The 19,130-nt window shown below is 57.3% G+C and overlaps 1 protein-coding gene across 3 annotated transcripts in view; it reads left to right on the top strand.

Annotated features, from left to right (window-relative positions):
• Positions 1-1,955: 1,955 nt before the first annotated feature.
• The window catches only part of ATP2A3 (ATPase sarcoplasmic/endoplasmic reticulum Ca2+ transporting 3), a 40,623-nt gene continuing 23,448 nt past the window's right edge, over positions 1,956-19,130 (top strand). For 2 of the 3 annotated variants that reach the window (XM_054459309.2, XM_054459310.2), the window contains exons 1-8: positions 1,962-2,225; positions 12,494-12,511; positions 12,775-12,857; positions 14,545-14,649; positions 14,839-14,977; positions 15,455-15,535; positions 15,631-15,716; positions 18,361-18,825. In XM_054459309.2, the coding sequence (XP_054315284.2) occupies positions 2,108-2,225; positions 12,494-12,511; positions 12,775-12,857; positions 14,545-14,649; positions 14,839-14,977; positions 15,455-15,535; positions 15,631-15,716; positions 18,361-18,825 (1,095 nt within the window). In that variant the 5' untranslated portion in view covers positions 1,962-2,107. Of the gene's footprint in view, positions 2,226-12,493; positions 12,512-12,774; positions 12,858-14,544; positions 14,650-14,838; positions 14,978-15,454; positions 15,536-15,630; positions 15,717-18,360; positions 18,826-19,130 lie in introns of all 3 variants that reach the window. The other variant, XM_054459307.2, reaches the window with a different exon arrangement.

The following is a 19,130-nucleotide window of genomic DNA, read 5'->3' as shown; positions in this document are numbered from 1 at the left end:
CCTGGGCGTGGTGGCTCACGCCTATAATCCCAGCTACTTGGGAGGCTGAGGTGGGCGAATCGCCTGAGCCCGGGAGCCAGAGGTTGCAGTGAGCCGCGATCATGCCACTGCACTCCAGCCTAGGCGACAGAGCCAGATCCTGTCTCAAAAAAATAATAACAGGGCTGGGCGTGGTGGCTCATGCCTGTAATACCAACACTTTGGGAGGCTGAGGCGGGTGGATCACCTGAGGTCAGGAGTTTGAGACCAGCCTGGCCAACATGGCGAAACCCTGTCTCTACAAAAAAAAAAAAAAAAAAAAAAAAATAGCTGGGTGTGGTGGCGGGCGCATGTAATCCCAGCTACTCCGGATGCTGAGGCAGGAGAATCTCTTGGACCTGAGAGGTGGAGGTTGCAGTGAGCTGAGATGTCGCCTCGCCACTTCACTCTGCCTGGGCGACAAAGCGAGACTACGTCTCAAAGAAATTAAAAAAAAAAAAGAAAAGAAAAGAAAAGAAAAAAGGAAAATAATAATAATAATAATAATAATAATAATAATAATGAAATCAATAAATACAATACCAGGCTGGGAGGAGCCACAACCAGAAAACCAGCATTCCTCTAGCTCCACAGCACCAGGCTGAGACGCAGCTGATATCGGGGAATCCATCTGGATCACCCATCAAAAGCCCCAAAGCACCTTTCGGTCCAGCCAGTCCTCAGGGAGTGTCTTTGCTCAGGGAGGCACCGAGAGGCGGAGAGGAGGATAAGCCCAGTCCTGTCCCAGGAGGAAGAGCACAGAAGCTGGGGGTGTGCATGATCTGGATAGGGGTCAGCAGCTCCAGGCAAGGCTGGAAGTTGAGGCTCTCAGGAGGGGGAGAGGGGCTGTGTTGTTGGGGCAGGGCGCAGCTGCAGCTATCTGGGAAAGCTTCCTGGCTGCGGAGGCACAGAAGGGGTTTGGGGTTTGAACAGCCAGCTGTGCGCGCTCAATCCTGGCATCTCTGACCCTGTGCAGCCTTGGTGGATGGCAGAGGCTGAGGCTCTAGACGGCAGAGCCCAGCTCGTGCTGGGAGGCAGATAAGGGCTGGGGTGAGGCTGTCTGGGTCTCTCAAGCTGGAGGGAGCGGCAATCAGGTTGTTCTCTTGGCTCCTCCTTTTGGCGGGGCGAGTGGTTTCTGCCTTCCTGCGACTTCCTCCTCTGACCCGCTGCCCCTTCTCCTGGCCCTCCTGGGGCGGGTGGAGCCCGGGAGCGCTGAGGCGGAGGCTCATCCATCTCTCCCCTCCCTGGGCCAGGGTCAGTCCCCTGGGAGTCCTGGGCAGAGACCCCCACCCCACCCTCTCGGGCCCCTCTGGGGAGCCCCACCTTTGCTCCCTGGTTACATTTCCTGCTGGGGTGACGGTGTGTCTAGGGTAACGAGCCTGGTTTTCTGAACTTTCTTATGCACCGGCTACTTGTTAAAGGTTCTGGTTATGTGAGGAATAACCCCTCCTCGGTGGGCATTGGAAAAGAATAAAGAAAGCAGAAACACCAAATAAGGAGAACACCCAGCACTTTCCTCCAGAGGAGACCCGCTTATTCAGAGGCTTTCGGGTTCCCTCTGGAGTCACTTCGCAGAATTCCAGCTGGGAAGCAGGACACCCCGGGCCCAGGAGAGCCCAGAGGAGGCGACGCGCAGCCCAGAGCCGGGTGCTCCGCAGCCCGCCCCAGCTCTCGGCCAGATCCCACCCCTAGCAGCTCCGCGGACCGGGACCGAGGACCCCCGGGCCACGCGCCCCCGGCTCCCGACAGGCCCAGCACGCGCCCCGCCGGCGGTCTCAGTTTCCCCTCTGCAGAATGGGCGGGGGACCCAGGCGGTGCGCCCCGGGGCGCAGCGGGCGCGGAGGGCGGCCGGAAGGGGTGTGATGGGGGGCGGGCCCCGCGCCGCCCCGCCCCGGGGAGGGAGTCCCGGGCGCAGCATCCTGGCGCGGGCCGGGGCCGCCGCCGCCACTGCCGTCGGGGAAGGTCCCAGCACAGACATGGCCTCGCGCGGCGCCCGCCCGGGCCCGAGCCCCGCGCGCCCCGCTTTGTAGCCCCCCGGCGGAGAGGCGGCCTCGACGGTGCGGACGGCGCAGACGGCCGGGCGGGCGGCATGGAGGCGGCGCACCTGCTCCCGGCCGCCGACGTGCTGAGCCACTTCTCGGTGACAGCCGAGGGCGGCCTGAGTCCGGCGCAGGTGACCGGCGCGCGGGAGCGCTACGGCCCCAACGGTGAGCGCGCGGGCCGGGCCGGGGAGCGGGGGCGCGCGCGCCGCAGTCTCAGTTTCCCCTCCTGCCTCCCCACCCGGCTCTGGGCGGGCAGGAAGCGAGGGCTCCGGAAACCTCTTCGGATGCTCCTGGGGCACCCGGCGGGGCTGCGGGGCCACCTTCGCCGGCGCCGGAGCTGGGGGCTGGGGGCTGGGGGCTGGGAGCGGGTTCCAGCTGGGGAGACCGGACGCCTGGCACCCTCTGCGCGGTCCTCCCGGACTTCCCACCTCCACTCCGGCCCCGTCCACCCTGGAAGCGTTATTCCACCCCATCCTGGACCGTATTCCACCCCCAACGCCGCGCCGCTCCCGCTGGCATCGTGCAGGTGCAGCGCTGACACCGGCGGGCGAGGGACGGCCGGAGACTCAGGCTCGGCCTCCCAGCTGGCCCCAGGGTCTCCCCTGAGGGCTCCAGAAAACGCCCAAGAAGGTGCCGCTTATCGGCTAGCAGCCTTGGGGCCCCCCACCCCCACCCCAGGTCTTCCTCTTTCTGCAACCCGAAGCGGATGTGGCTGGCGGAGTCGGTGGGGGCTTTGAACTGCTGAGGCGGGAGACCCACCTTCCTGGGGTGGCGGAGTCAAGGCCTCAGGGACCTGCCAGGGAGGCCCTTTCCCATCTCTGGGGAGGGAGGGAGGCTTCACGCCCTTGCTGTTCGGGTAGAGGGGTGTCATTTCATCCTCACCTCCTTCAAAAGAGTGTGGGATTCTCGCTTCTGCCAAAAGGCACATTGAGTGCCACCGGGTACTGTCCAGATGTGGCCTGGCACCTTGGACGTCCCATGAGGGTGGAAAATACAGAGGTGCCCTCCCCACATCCCTTCCAGGCAGGACCTGCCACCCCCTTGCTCATGTCTCAGCATCGGGCAGAGTGTGAGGGATCCCAGGAGAAATACCCTCACCATCTCCAGAGGGCAGCCTGGGGCTGCGTCTTTTGGGGACTTGGAGCCTTACCCTTTTGGGGTTCCCAGCCAGCCAGAGGGGAAGATATTCTAGCCCTGGGATCCTACTACTCAGGGCTAGCTTGAAAATTAGGAAGAGGTGTCAGAAAAGGACTTTTGGGTTTTGTATTGGTTTATGAAAACCACCTCTTATATAAATATTATCTTTCTGGAGCAGAAATCCTTTTTCAAAAAAATTAGTTGCTATATTTAGTTGAGCTGTGGGAGGAACTGGGGAGATAAATATTATTTAATATCCCCCATTAGTGACTTGGCAGGGAGGTTGTGCTTTGCCGCAGGAGAGCTGGGCAGCGTGGCCTGCCTCTGACCCTGGGGTGGGCTGGGGGCGAGGGCCGGCGCAGGCAGGTCTGGGGTCCCACTGCCTCTTTTGTGCAGCTGTAGCCTCCAGCTTGGGAATCCTGATTCCTGAGGGAAACTGGAGACGCAGCCCTTGGCCTGTCCCTGGAATCACACAAATACTGCTCCTGTATGATCGTAGCCAAGGTCTGTCTTCATTCTGACATCATGTCTTCACTGGTTCAGCGCAGGAGGAACTAACTGAGAGGGAGGGATCCCCAGCCTTCCCCACCAGTTATTTGGTTAGATGAGATCCTTGGGGTGCCCTGGCCACCGCACACCTGTGTGAGCCGATGGGGAAGGCTGTGGGCTTGGCGTGGTGTGTAGGTCCACAGATGTGTGTTGGCGTGTGATGGGAAAAGTTGGGGAGGGATATTGCTGGGCTCCCCAGATCCTCTGGGCATTGATAGTATTAATAATAAAAGCTGATGTTCACTGAGCACTTACTATGTGCCAGGTACTAGTCTCAGCATTTTTCATCTATTATCTCATTTCTTCCCCAAAACAACTCCATGAGGGAAGGACTGTTGTCATCCCCATTTTATACAGGAGGAAACGGAGGCACCCAGAGGTTAAACCACTTGCCCGAGGTCACATAGTAGGTGGAGGAGCTAGTACTGGGTACCTGCGCCTCTCTGGGCCTCAGTTTCCCCATCTGTACAAGAGAGTCACAAGTTCTGCAGGCTCCAGAACCCTGGTGTTGGCGCCTGTGCTAGGAGTTTGGGTCAGCTGGCAGCAGCTTTTTCAGCTTTGCCTCCAGCCTCCTCGGGTCTCTAGAGGGCTCTTCTCTCAGATCACTGATTGGGGCTAGGGGGCATTCCAGGGCTCTAGAAGTCATTAGGTGAGCAGAGGGGAGCCAGCTGTTCCTTCCTGCCTCAGGCTTGCCATGGCTTGAGGAGGAGGCGCAGCTGTCCCTAGCACAGTGGCTGGGGTGGGGCTGATGAGGCTTTGAACCCCAGCCCCGCCCCTTCATAGCTGTGCAATGCTGAACCAGCCTCTTTGCCTCTCTGTGCCTCGGTTTCTTCACCATAAGTGAGGCTCCCATAGAGCCCCTCTCCCAGGGTTGTTTGTGAGTCTTTAGTGAGGTCACAGACACCAAGTCATCCTTCCTTGTCGCAGAAGAGGCTAGGGAGGGCTCCTGGCCACAAGCTGGGTGGCAGGGTGGGTCAGGCCTGTGGGCAGAAGGGACACCCCAGAGACGTGTGTTCTCCCCACCCCAGGAGTCTGTGCACCTGCAAGGTTGTTATTGTTGGAAACCACAAGGAAGTCATTTGCTTAAGTCCTGAAGCTTGCAAATTCTGCCGGGGGAGGGAGGCAGCGGCTGGGCATCCCACCCCCACCTTCCCACCCTCCTCCCTCACTGCACACAGACACTTCAGAGCTGGGGAGCCTCATCAGCGCAGTCAGTGAGCATGCTAGCCAGGAACCCCCTCCACTCACACATAAAACACCATCTGCCCTAACCCCCAACAGGGAGTGAGTGGGGAGGCTCCTGGCCCCAGCACCTCCTGTGAGCCCACCTTTGCAGGTGCCAGAGGTACCCAGAGTTCACCTTCCTTGGGGGGCTTTTACTTTTACATCTTTGTTATTTTTCGAATAAAAATGTGCACAGTGCAACATTCAAGGGGTACAAAAGGTACACAGTAAATTCTCCGCCCCTGTCCCTAGCCACCAACTCCCAGTCCTCCCAGTTTCTTGTGTCTTCTTCCCAAGACAGTCCGTGCATATACACATCTGGAGCTGTGATCTTGTGATCTTTTCCCACACGGAAGCAGGAGGAGGATAAGTGCTCTTTGTCCCTGCTTTGACCTTGACAGTCATTCTTGGAGCCGGTGCCAGGAGGAGCACGGTGGGGCTTCCTAGTGGCTGTGTGCGATTTCGGCGTGTGGCTTTTCTCTGACTTCTGGTGGACGCTTGTGTTGCTGGCAGCCTCTGCTATGACACGCAGTATTGCAAAGAGTATCCTTGTTGCCACATCATGTCACGCACTTGTGAATATCACTGAAGGACGCATTCCTGGGGGTGGAACTGTGGGGTCTAAGTGGGTGTATATTTTCAGTGTCGTCAGCTGTCACTAAACTCTGTGCAGTTGTGCCGACTGAGCGGCTCGTTCTCCGCTGCCTGGCCAGCGCAGGGTGGGATCAGACGGTTTGATCTGTGCCAGTCAGGTGGAAGAGTCCTCTCGTAGGTTTGCTTGGCATCTTTCTGTTTAAAGTCACATTGGGTGTCTTTTCATATGTTAAGGAGCCACCAAATGGGCTGCCCATCTCCTCTGCTGGACTGGAGCCAAGGCAAGAGACCTGGCTGTGTTGGGCATGTCCTGCCTGTAGCTAAAGTCCCTGGAGACTCCAGTGACCTGAGAGTCGGGCAGATCCCAGGAGGTCTTCTGGGGTGGCCTCTGTTCAAGGGAGCTGGCAGGCCGGGCAGAAGCCCGCCTTCCTGGGCCACACGCGGCCCATGTGCAGTGAGCACCTTGGCCCCAGGGCTGCCAGGTGGGATGAGTGGTCCAGATTTAGACTCCTGCCAGCGGCGTCTTGGCTCTGGCCTTATTTGCTGCCCTCAAATAAGTTCCAGGCCGTAGTTGGCGCTGAAACTCGGGCAACCCATATGCGTAGCCCACGGAAACCAGGCCAAGAGGAACAGAGTGTGTCAGGAAGAGGGGGCCATCTGAGTGGCCCTGCTTGCTGGGTGGTGTTGGGCAGACTTGGCCCTCCCTGTATCTGCTGCTCCTCAGGATAGCAGGGATGGGACCCTGGGATCCCCTAAGGGCCTTGCAGGATCTGAGAGGGTGTGGTTTGCCCGCAGCCCTTTGGAAGCTCCACGTCTTTCATGCTTCACCCTAGTTTTCACTCCCACTGGCCCCTGCTGGGCAGCCGAAGCCCCCAGGAGCAGCATCAGGCCTGCCCAGCTGGGCCCCCTCACCCTCTTGCACCCTAAGGCAGGGCCTGTTTTTTCCCACAGCACAGTCAGGCGAAGAGATGTTGAGCAAACCCTTCATCTCCAGCTCTGGCTAAGCCAGGGGTGCTGCAGGCCCCTCTGCAGAGCGGAGAGCTACTTCCCAGGCCCCGCAGTGGCCCCCGCAGAGTCAGGTCAGGTGTCCACTCTAGGTGGACCCCGGAGACACAGGCAGGGCCAGGTGGGCTGGGCGGGCCTTGGCCAGCCAGGGCCTCTTCCTGACTCTGCAAGTGACGATTTAATTGCTCTGTAAATTTACCTTTGAGGAAGACCTGGGTGAGTGCTTGCCTCTCCCGGCTGGAACTGACATTTAGAAGCTGAAATACCAGTTTCCAATGAAGGAAGGAGTGGAGGGGGGATGAGGGGAGCAGGTGGTGTGGAGCCTGGGGGCAGCCCAGGGGCATCGCTTACCCCCCTTCTCCCTGGCTCTGGACTGTGGGCTCAGGGCCCTGGCCTGCACCATGGAGCAACTGAGTAAACAATGACTGTAAGAGCTCAGCATAAACACAGGGATGACTCAGCCCCGCCCCGCCCTGGAAGTGTTCCAGTTGGTGGGGGGACCCCAATACTGATGACTGGTCAGAGAAGGGCACAGCGATGAGGTAGGGGAGGGGCCTTCAGGGAAGGCTTCCTGGAAAGGGGGTTTAGATGAGGAGATGGGATGCAGCTGTGCACAGAAGGAATGGCACAAGCAAAATGTTGGAGTAGGAAGGCCGGGCGCGGTAGCTAGCACCTTGGCATCTCAGCACCTTGGGAGGCCGAGGTGGGTGGATCACTTGAGGTCAGGAGTTCAAAACCAGCCTGGCCAACATGGTGAAACCTCATCTCTACTAAAAATAAAAATAAAAAATTAGCCGGGCGTGGTGGCAGGCGCCTGTAATCCCAGCTACTCGGGAGGCTGAGGCAGGAGAATCGCTTGAACCCAGGAGGCAGAGGTTGCAGTGAACCGAGATCGCACCACCGCACTCCAGCCTGGGCAACAGAATGAGACTCTGTCTGAAAAAAAAAAAAAGATATATACATATATATATGAATGAGGAGGAGAAGGTTTTGCAAAATGAGGTTGTCAACACATCATGCTGGACCCCATAATTGTATACAATTATGATTTGTCAATTACAAATAAACTGAAAAACAGGGGTGGCAATCCTGAGGCTTGGCTAACAGAGGGACAGATGTGCATTCGGGATACAGACATGATCCTAGAAGGGCAGGTGGGGGCAGATCCAGGAAGGCCCTGAAGCCCGTGCTAAAGTTGGTCTTTATTCTGTAGGCCAAGGACAGCCACTGAAGCTCTGTGAACAGGACAGAGGCAGGGTCATTCATTCATCACATATGTTTACTGAGCACCTGCTATGCTCCAGGAGCTTCTCTGGGTGCTGGAGACGCTGCACATAGCAAAGTCCTGCTGCCCTAGAGCTTATATTCTAGCAAGTGATTCTGGCTGGAGCGTGTTCACTGTGTGCTGCGTATGCCAAGTGCTTTATGCATGCCGTTCAATCTTCCGGCATCCTTGTGAGGTACTTACATTTATCACCCTCTTTTTGCAGATGGAGAAACAGACACAGGGGATTAGGTAACTGGCCTGTGGCCACGGAAGTACCGTGAGATAGAGCAGGATTTGAACTTGGGCCCTCTGGACCAGATTCCTTGCTCTAAGCCACAAAGCTTCTCTGATCACCTCCCTTTTTTCCCAGGACCGCAGGCTGACTCCCAGGCCTGCACGCTGGGCCTCCGTGAATACAGGCCCTCTCAGTCTGGCAACATGAGCCAGGCAGGGGTCACCATGGCAGAGGCTCAGATAAGAATAGTGGCCAGCCCCACCGTGGCTCTCAGAGGGAGCGGCACCTCCTGGTCCTGTCTCTGCCCCCTGCAGCCCAGCGGATGGCACTGAGAGTGGGCAGAGCCAGGGCACTCTCTCATTTAACAGATGGGACATCTGGCACTGCCAGAGGCCCAAGTCCGCCATTTCAAGGGGAACTGTCTCAGCCCCCAACATGCAGCCTGGGAGAGGGCAAGGAAGGAGCCAGCATCTTCCAGGAACGCCTGGGGTGGGGGATCTCCCAGCCCTGGGCTCCCTCCATCACCTTGGGACTCATTCATGCGAGGGGAGAATTGGGTCCTTCAGGGTTGCATTTAGAAGCAGACCAGGCCTAAGCAGGCAGAGCCTCGTAAACCCCTAAAACACCATCAGTGAGGCCAGCAGGGCCTTTTGAACAGGAGGATTCGGGCTGTGGATTCTCTGCAGAGGGGCACACTGACTGATGGGATGAGGACATCCAGCCCAACAGTCAGGACATGGGACACCAAGGGTTTTCAGACGAGCTTGGTTGGGCGGTAAAGAGAGTGGAGGAGGGAAGGCAGGACAGCCTAAGAGTTAGCACCGGAGGCCCACAGGAGGGGGTCGAGAACCAGACTGCCTGAGCTCAAAACCCTTCCCTGCCTCCCCCGCTGTGTGACCGTGAACTAGTCACTCAACCTCTCTGTTGTGTAATCTGTAAAATGGGCATAACAATGGCATCCTCCTTCCCAGCTTGTTTGAGGATCATGAGAATAAGGCACACAAGGAGTTAGCAGGGTGTCTGGCGCACACCACCAGCTGCTGCTGCTATGACCTCTGCTAAGCACCTCACGTGCTCGGTCCCCAGCGTCTTCCCATTTGTTCTCTGGAGATAATGCGGTAAGGCACCTGGTACATTGCTTGGCAGGTGCTTGGTAAATGTGGCTCTTAATAGTAATGATGATGACGATCATCACAGCAGGCCTTCAAGGTGGGTGTGGGTACCCCACCTCCCAAATGAGGCTCAAGGCCCCACAAGGAGCTGGCTGTGTGGGCAGGACCAGAGCTGTGCTCAGGGGCAGGTCAGGCCTCCCCAGGTGGGCGGGGTGAGAGGGGAGCTTTGCGGAGGAAGCCAGGTCTGGGCGGAGAGGGCTATCAGTGAGGTTCAGCTTGGTTACTGCAGCAATCGCCTCCGAATCTCGGAGGCTTAAAGGACCAGAGGCTCATTTCTCCTGCTGAGTGCTGGCAGCAGGCTGGTCACCGGGGGCTCTGTGCCTTCCTCACTTTGTGAGCCAGGTCGATGGAGCGGACAGCATCTCACAGGCTGCTGGCTGCTTAGGAGAGAGAGTCAAAGAGCTCCATCCACTTGGCTATTTACATTCAAATGCATGAAAATTAAAGTTAAATGCAAAATTAGTCACAGTCCAGGGGCTCACCAGCTGCATGTGGTTAGTGGCTACGGAGGATACTTCTGCTATCACAGAACATTCTACTGGACAGTGACCTCCTAGAAATTCCCCCACCAAAAGTCAATGCTCCAACCTGGCACGAATACACATCCTTCTTCTCAAAACTCACACGGGGGCCGGGAAGTGCCCTCCTACTCTGTGCCCACAAGGTGGGGAGAACCAGAAATATTTGGGGAACAATGTAATGAGCACCAAAGAGTGGGTCCTGGGTCAGGGTGGGTCAGAGAGCAGAAAGGGAGATGATCCAGGTGGACAGGTAGAGAAAGGAGAACTGAGCCGGGCGCGGTGGCTCACACTTCTAATCCCAGCACTTTGGGAGGCCGAGGTGGGTGGATCACCTGAGGTCAGGAGTTCGAGACCAGCCTGGCCAACATGGTGAAACCCCGCCTCTACTGAAAATACAAAAATTAGCTGGGCATGGTGGCAGGCACCAGTAATTCCAGCTACCCGGGAGGCTGAGGCAGGAGAATCGCTTGAACCTGGGAGGCGGAGGTTGCAGTGAGCCAAGATCATTGCCACTGCACTCCAGCCTGGGCGACAGAGCAAGACTCCATCTCAAAAAAAATAAAATAAAAAAAGAGAAAGGAGAACTTGATAGACCAGCCGAGGCAGGCAGGAGGCATCATGGGGACCTTTGTGGGGAAGTCCAGGACTGGAGCTGGCACGTGTACCCCACGACACGCTTCCCAACCCCAGGCCTCACCCTTGCCCAGAATAAAGAAAGGTGAGGGTTACAGGCATCTCCCGGGTAGAGCCCAGCACAAGCCCACCCACGCACACCATGAGGTTAGCGCTGTCCTGATTCGAGGCTGGGGCATGGCTGGGGTGACCTCTAAAGCACACTGCTCCATTGGAGAATTGGCCCAGAAACCAGGCCTGGCCCTCCCCCCGCCTTTCCTGTTCGCCTCAGCTAAATAGATCAGAAGGAAAAAGTCTGTTTGATTTTAATCTCGACGCAGGACACTGGAGATTACATTTTCCACGGAAAATGTCAGCCACTGCCGAAAATAGGACTTTGGAGAAAATGCTAGAAAGTGTATTTTTAGGCTATATATTTTCCTCCTGGATTCCTGCAGTCCAGTGGGCTGCTTGATACTCCCCAGGGTTCAGCTGCCAGGTGCAGACCCCAAAGCTTCCAAACAGGTGGTCCGGGCAGAGGGCTCCCGTAGGAAAAAAATGCCTGCAGGCCAAAAACAGGTGGACCAATGCGAGGACCTGTTTCCAGTGACAGGAAGGAAGAGGTGGAAGAGAGCCAGCCAGGGCCGGGGCCTCGGATTCTACACGGCTAACGAGCTTCGGGCAGATGCCACAGATGTCCGGAGACTGTCATTTGAGTGGCAAGGGACAAGAGGAGGCAGGGGTCAGTTAGACTGCGGCCTGGGAAGGGGGAGCTTCTCCAAGCCCACCCTCCAGAGCCCGGCTCCTGCCCCTCTCCTCCCCACACAGACCCACTCGCTCACCGTGTGTCCTTGCCTAAGCCGCACCTCCACCCTGATCCTCCGTGCCGGGGTCTGTGAAGCAGGGCTGGAACTCCCCGCCGCCTGCCCTTTAGCCTGTAGGAATGATTCAATGACTTCAGGGGCCCAAGGCACCCAGCTCTACCTGATGCAAAAGGTGCTTCAGGAAATGTTGCAGATAAAAATCAGCACCTAGGCCTGGGCGGTGGCTCATGCCTGTAATCCCAGCACTTTGGGAGGCCAAGGCGGGCAGATCACAAGGTCAGGAGTTCGAGACCACCCTGGCCAACATAGTGAAACCCCGTTTCTACTAAAAATACAAAAATCAGCCAGGCGTGGTGCTGCGTGCCTGTAATCCCAGCTACTCGGGAGGCTGAGGCAGGAGAATCGCTTGAACCTGGGAGGTGGAGGTTGCAGTGAGCCAAGATCGCGCCATTGCACTCCAGCCTGGGCGACAGAGCGAGACTCTCTTAAAAAAAAAAAAAAAAGTCAGCACCTCAAGTTAGGCGGGTGCTGTTAGAGTTTGGAAACAGTGTTCTTCACCATGTTGTGTGGGGGACGACTGGGTATGTGGGGCGGGGCTGGGGGGTCTTCACTGAGCTCGATGGAGTGCAGGGCCTGGGGGGTACTGCACCGTGGGAGGGATCGTCACTGCGGGGTGCTGGCTGCTGGGGTCCTGTCCAGGGGGAGCCCCGCTGTGCAGTGGGGCTCAGCAGTCCGGCCCAGCTGCAAACCTTGTATAGCTGGTCCCAGGGGAGCAGGGATGTCAGAGGCCGGGTGAGCGGAAGGTGCCTGAGCTGGTGTTCTCCATTTGAGAGAGGGGCTGCCTTGCTGTGGGGGTGGGAGAGACTCAACAGGACTATGCAGCCATCTAAGGAAGGGCTATGCGGGGAGCCGTGAGAACAGCCCACTCTCCGTGTGACCTGGGTGGGGGAAGTGTCTCTTTTCTAGGCCTCAGTTTCCCTTCTGTGAAATGGGGCAGGGAGGGGCTGGACTGGAGGGGCTGGAAGGACCCTCTTGGCTCCATACTCATCCCAAGATGAGCCAAGTCACCCTAGATCTTCCTCAGTCTGAGTGGGGGGAGGGTAGACGGGTGGAAGCATTTGGGCTCAAACCATTCATCCTGTGGCCTCAGAGAGCCCTGGGGATACATCCAGTCCGTGGTGGGGGTCTGGGCGGGCACGGAGGAGAGGCGCTGCCAGACTCCCCCGAGGCCCCCTGCGTGACCCACTCCTCTCTTGTCTCCTCATGTCTCCCGTGGCTGCCTGGATCCTGCAGAGCTCCCGAGTGAGGAAGGTGAGGCTGGCACCGGGATGGACCTCTAGGCCGCGGGCAGCATCCCTTGGTCATTCTCCGTCAGGTCATGACTTCCTTCTCCCCGCTGAGTGAGGCCTCGCTGAGCTCCCCAGGATCACCCACCTGAGCCTCTCAGGGACCTGGGTTCTCCCTCTTCTGAGTGCAGGGAGACAGTGGGCCGGGAGGTCTCCGGGGCCATCCCAGCTCTGAGTGGGCAGCGTCAGTGGTGGGGGCCCAGCCTCACGCATGACCCCCGTTCCCAGGGAAGTCCCTGTGGGAGCTGGTGCTGGAACAGTTTGAGGACCTCCTGGTGCGCATCCTGCTGCTGGCCGCCCTTGTCTCCTTTGTAAGTAGGGCCCTGCCTGCCATCCCGTGGTAGTGGGTAGCCCTGGAGGGAGAGCCAGGCTGGGCAGTGCTCCGAGGTCCTGGAGCCTGGGCCTGTCCTCCATACCCTGGGCCTGCACCCTGGCCTACCCTGGGCCTGCACCCTGGCCTTCCCTGGCCCTGCCCTGCTCAGACTTCAGCTTCCCTTGCCTGAACCCTCATGGCCCCTACACTGGGCCCCCAGCTCCCACCTGACCCCTCCAATCCATCTTATCCTCTGGCTCTCAACGAGCTCCCCAACTCACATCTGCCCCCCGCCCCGCCCTGCTGTAGCCTAGGGTTTCTCTGCCTCAGCACTACTGATAGTTTAGACCAGATCATTCTTTGTTGGGGTGGGGGTGGGGGCCTTCCACTGTAGGATGTTCAGCAGCATCCCTGGACTCTACCCACCAGATGCCAGCAGCACCTCCCAGGGGTGACCATCAGAAATGTCTTTAGACAGCCGGGCCTGACAGCAGCTCGTGATTGAAATCCCAGCACTGCGGGAGGCCGAGGCAGTAAAATCGCTTGATCCCAGGAGTTTCAGACCAGCCTGGGCAACACAGGGAGAACCTGTCTCTACAAAAAATACAAAAACATTAGCCGAGTGTGGTGGTGCAAGCCTATAGTCCCAGCCACTCTGGAGGCTGAGGCAGGAGAATTGCTTGGGCCCAGGAGGACGGAGCTGCAGTGAGCCGTGATCACACCACTGCATTCCAGCCTGGGCACCAAAGCAAGACCCTGTCTCAAAAAAATTACAAATGTCTTCAGACATTGCCAAATGCCCCTGGGGGGCACCTTGCCCCTGCCTGAGTGCTGCTGCCAGAGCCCCTTCCATGGATCCCAGTGCCCCCAACATGGACTTTGGGGTCTGAACCTCTTGCAGCCTCCTCTTGGCTGCTGCTTTTCCTTGCTCTTCCTCCATTCCCACTGATGCTCCCCCGGCTAATGGGCTTTGGATGCGTGCATCAGAATCACCTGGGCTTGGCTGGGCACAGTGGCGCATGCCTGTAATCCTAGCACTTTGGGAGGCCGAGGCGGGTGAGCTCAGGAGTTCAGCCTGGGCAATGTGGTGAAATCCCGTCTCTACTAAAATACAAAAAATTAGCCAGGCGTGGTGGTGCACACCTGTAATCCCATCTACCCGGGAGGCTGAGGCATGAGAATTGCTTGAACCTGGGAGGCAAAGGTTGCAGTGAGCCAAGATCGAGCCACTGCACTCCAGCCTGGGCAACAGAGCAAGACTCTGTCTCAAAAGAATCTGTAGGCTTGCTGACACACAGGTGACTGGGCCCCACCCCAGAATTTATGACTCAGGAGGTCTGGGAGGGACCCCAAGATCAACATTTCTTACAAGTTCCCAGCCGCTGCTGCTGCTGGTCTGGGGACCACACTGAGATGCTCTGCTCCAGGCAGACAGTAAGGCCTCAGTGGGCAGCCATCCAACTGCCCCACAGCCTTGAAGGTTGGCCTGGGTGGGGAGGTCACTCCTGTGGGGTGGGCATCCTATGCCAAGGCCTTCTCGGAGGAGTGGCCCTCTCCAAGCCAAGAGCTCCCTAGTGCTATCTCCCCAAAGCAGGGAAGCAAGCAGGAGATCCGGGGTGCCAAGGAAAAGGAGAGAAGATCTCAGCCCGCAGCAGGGCCTGAGCTCACCAGCTGTGATCCCGCAGGTCCTGGCCTGGTTCGAGGAGGGCGAGGAGACCACGACCGCCTTCGTGGAGCCCCTGGTCATCATGCTGATCCTCGTGGCCAACGCCATTGTGGGCGTGTGGCAGGTTAGAGGCACTGGGGGTGGGACCGGGCGGGGGGGTCTCCCAGCCACTAGGAGTGCCCTCCACCTGGTGCTGGTGTCCTGCAGACTCTCCTGCTTCCACCTCCAACCCAGGCCCCAGAGGAGTCACTGCAAGGGGGTGGTCTGCTGGGGGCAGCAGGGACAGACTACCTGCCTGCCTTCTATTCTGCAGGAACGCAATGCCGAGAGTGCCATCGAGGCCCTGAAGGAGTATGAGCCTGAGATGGGCAAGGTGATCCGCTTGGACCGCAAGGGCGTGCAGAGGATCCGTGCCCGGGACATTGTCCCAGGGGACATTGTAGAGGTGGCAGGTATGCCAGGGGCCTCCTCCTTTTATTTTATTTTATTTATTTATTTATTTATTTATTATTTTATTTATTTATTTTTTGAGACGGAGTCCTGCTCTGTTGCCCAGACTGGAATGCAGTGGCGCAATCTCAGCTCACTGCAACCTCCCGCCTCCCGGGTTCAAGCAATCCTCCTGTCTCAGCCTCCTGTAGGGGCCTCCTCCTTTTATTATGTGGGCCTGGGAGCCCCATCCCTCTCTGTGCCTCCATCATTCCGGCTGTATATACAGAGGGGGTGGCTGTTGGATCCCTCCAAAGCCCTTTGGCCAAAACCCTGTTGGACAGGTGAGACTGTGGGCCAGAGGGGCAGGGGTCCACCAGAGCGATCACAGCTCAGGCACCCGACGCCCAGCCCCAGCCTTGGGTCCTGGGAACCCTTCTGGCTTTTTCCAGCTGGTGGTGCCCAAAGCCACCCTCAGCCAAGCCATTCTCCCTACACAGTGGGGGACAAAGTACCTGCTGACCTCCGCCTCATCGAGATCAAATCCACCACGCTGCGAGTGGACCAGTCCATCCTGACGGGTGAGGCCCCCCCAGGAGGCCGGGACCTAGCGGGCCGAGACTAAGGGATGGGCATGTCTTCATGTGGGGCTTCTCATCTCTGATTCCATGACCAGGTGAATCTGTGTCTGTGACCAAGCACACAGAGGCCATCCCAGACCCCAGAGCTGTGAACCAGGACAAGAAGAATATGCTGTTTTCTGTAAGTCAAATGTCTGGGGCCTTTGCCGAGACAATGATAAAAATAACAACATTAGGATTATGATCACGCCTGTAATCCCAGCACTTTGGGAGGCTGAGGTGGGTGGATCACCTGAGGTCAGGAGTTCGAGACCAGCCTGGCCAACATGGTGAAACCCCGTCTCTACTAAAAATACAAAAAAATTAGCTGGGGGTGGTGGCTTGTGCCTGTAATCCCAGCAACTTGGGAGGCTGAGGCAGGAGAGTCGCTTGAACCCGGGAGGCGGAGGTTGTGGTGAGCCAAGATCGCATCACTGCACTCTAGCCTGGGTGACGAGAGCAAAACTCTGTCTCAAAAAAAAAAAAAAAGATTATTATTTTTTTTTCTGGCCCTGTTGCCCACGCTGGAATGCAGTGGTACGATCTCGGGTCACTGCAACTCCCGCCCCCCAGGTTCAAGCTACTCTTGTGCCTCAGCTTCCCAAGTAGCTGGGACTACAGGCACCTGCCACCACACCCAGCTAATTTTTGTATTTTTAGTAGCAACACGGTTTCACCATGTTCACCAGGCTGGTCTTGAACTCCTGACCTCAAGTGATCCGCCCACCTTGGCCTCCCAAAGTGCTAGCATTATAGGCGTGAGCCACTGCACCCGGCCCAACATTAAGGTTAATCAGCTAAAGTCCTACGGGGAAGAACCTCATTGATTCTTGACAATACATGCAAATTTATAGTAATAATAATAGCTCGTGTTTACTGGGGACTGTGTGCCCGGCACTGTTCTGAGCGCTTTACACATACTAGTTTATTTAATCCTTAACACCAAATCTTTGAAATGAGTACTCGTGTTATGCTTGTTGTCTATATTTTCCAGCAAGGAAAGAAACAAGCACAGAGAGATTAAGTAAGTTTCCCAAGGTCACACAGCCAATGAGTGGCAGAACTGGGACGAACTCAGACATCCTGGATTTCTGCTGGGAGACCCTGCCTTCCCCTGGAGAAGGGCAGAGCCTCCCTACAATCACTCAATAGAAATGCTCTAGAGGAAGGAGGTCTGCCAAAGTGGCGGAGGATGGTGGGCATAGTCCATTCTCCGATAGGAAAACTGACCCACAGGGCATGATGCCCGGTGTACCTGGCTCTTCTCAGGGAGAGCGAGGGGTTCAGCTTTGGCGGGAGAGACCTGCCTCTGTGGCCTCAGAGAAAGTTAGCAAGTGATCCTCACAGCTGCCCAGCAATAGCCTGAGGCCAGCAAGGAGCGTTTGGGGACACAAGGAAGGGTCAGGCCAGTCAGACAATGGTCCAGGCCACCAAGTTATCAGGGGATAGAAAACTTCCTGGAAGGAAAGAGGGATGAAGAAAGTGAAAGTCACCCAGAACACCTTTTTTTTTTTGAGACAGAGTCTCGCTCTGTCGCCCAAGCTGGAGTGCAGTGGCACAATCTTGGCTCACTGCAACGTCCGCCTCCCGGGTTCAAGCGATTCTCCTGCCTCAGCCTCCCGAGCAGCTGGGATTACAAGCACCCGCCATCATGCCCAGCTAATTTTAGTATTTTAGTAGAGACGGGGTTTCGCCATGTTGGCGAGGCTGGTCCCAAACTCCTGACCTCGGGTGATCCGCCCACCTTGGCCTCCCAATGTGCTGGGATTACAGGTGTGAGCCACCGCACCCGGCCCAGAACTCTTCTTGAGAGGGGCCTACCTAGCTGCATAGAAGCCTTGGACAGGATGCCTTGGGGTGGGGAGGGAAGCTCTGAGAGCCGTTGCTCCAGTATCAGCAGCTGTCACTAAGAAGCTTTGGAGGGGCCGGGCATGGTAGCTCAGGCCTATAATCCCAGCACTTTGGGAGGCCAAGGCAGAAGGATCACTTGAGCTCAGGAGTTTGAGACCAGCCTGAGCAACATAGTGAGACCTCATTTCTACTAAAATTCAAAATTAAACACAACAATTTTCTAAAGTAATAATAAAAAGAAGCTTTGGAGGAAGGTTGTCTGGCTGGGCCCTGCATGTTGGGGGCTGGAACTGCATTGCTTAAGACAGAAAAGAGGCTGGGGCCTGCCTTCTCGCCAGCCTCAACAGCATATGCATTTGAAGGGGCACCGAGTTCTTAGCCTCCTCAGAAAAACTACCGTGGGCCTCTGTTGGACCACTTTACAGAAGAGGACACCAAGCCACAAGGCTGGCTGTCCCTTATGCTAGGAATTGGGGTTTTTACTGGAGCCTTGGAAATGGATGAGCTGAGGCTCAGCTTTTCTGGATTTTTCAGTAAATATTAATGGACTGTTTATTGGGTTCGTAGTTGGCTGTGCTCCTGTGTGGCTATAGTGATTGTTTACGAATCACATTTTGTGGGGTTGATGCTTGTGCTGTGCTGGTTGATTATATCATCAATATCAGCCCCCGTGCCTCCTCTGTGCCCGGCCCCTTGCTAGGCACTGGGGATACGGCGATGAACCCAAACCCTGCCTTCCTAGAGCTGACACTATCATGGGAGGGCAGCAGGGACCCAGTGCATACATAGCTACAGAAGTCTGGAAGCACTAGCAACATGGAGAAAAGGAAAGCCGGGTAGAAGGATAAGTGCCTTACTCCGGCCGGAAGGAGTCAGGGGTCCTGGGTCCCTGGTTGGCTGCTGAGCAGCTTTTTCCTTGTCCCTCCCTTGGCCAGGGCACCAATATCGCATCGGGCAAAGCAGTGGGTGTGGCCGTGGCCACTGGCCTGCACACGGAGCTGGGCAAGATCCGGAGCCAGATGGCGGCAGTGGAGCCTGAGCGGACGCCGCTGCAGCGCAAACTGGATGAGTTTGGACGGCAGCTGTCCCACGCCATCTCTGTGATCTGCGTGGCCGTGTGGGTCATCAACATCGGCCACTTCGCCGACCCGGCCCATGGTGGCTCCTGGCTGCGCGGCGCTGTCTACTACTTCAAGATCGCCGTGGCCCTGGCTGTGGCGGCCATCCCCGAGGGCCTCCCGGCTGTCATCACTACATGCCTGGCACTGGGCACGCGGCGCATGGCACGCAAGAACGCCATCGTGCGAAGCCTGCCGTCCGTGGAGACCCTGGGCTGCACCTCAGTCATCTGCTCCGACAAGACGGGCACACTCACCACCAATCAGATGTCTGTCTGCCGGGTGAGTGACGGCCAGCTTGGTGTTGCTGTGCATTGCAGAGCAGGCTGGGCCCCCTCTCTGGGTCTCTCCCCCACCTCCTTTTCAGTGAGGGATGGAGGAGACAATCTGTGGGCTGTCCCTTGGCCCAGAGTAGGTCCAGGTTTTCACAAGATGACAGGGAGGCTATAGCAAATCACGTCACTGAGGCCTGTGTGTCACTGTGGGGCCCTGGCCAGGTTGCTGACAGTCTGTTAACCTCAGTCTCCTCACTGGAAGCCTGGCTGTGTGAGCCCTGCTAGGTAAACGCAAAGGACATACGAGAGGCT

Source organism: Pongo pygmaeus, chromosome 19, assembly GCF_028885625.2.
Source record: "Pongo pygmaeus isolate AG05252 chromosome 19, NHGRI_mPonPyg2-v2.0_pri, whole genome shotgun sequence".
In the NCBI taxonomy this organism is placed as follows: Eukaryota; Metazoa; Chordata; class Mammalia; order Primates; family Hominidae; genus Pongo; species Pongo pygmaeus.
Note: the sequence above shows the minus strand (reverse complement) of the source record. Positions and strands in the feature narration are given on the sequence as shown.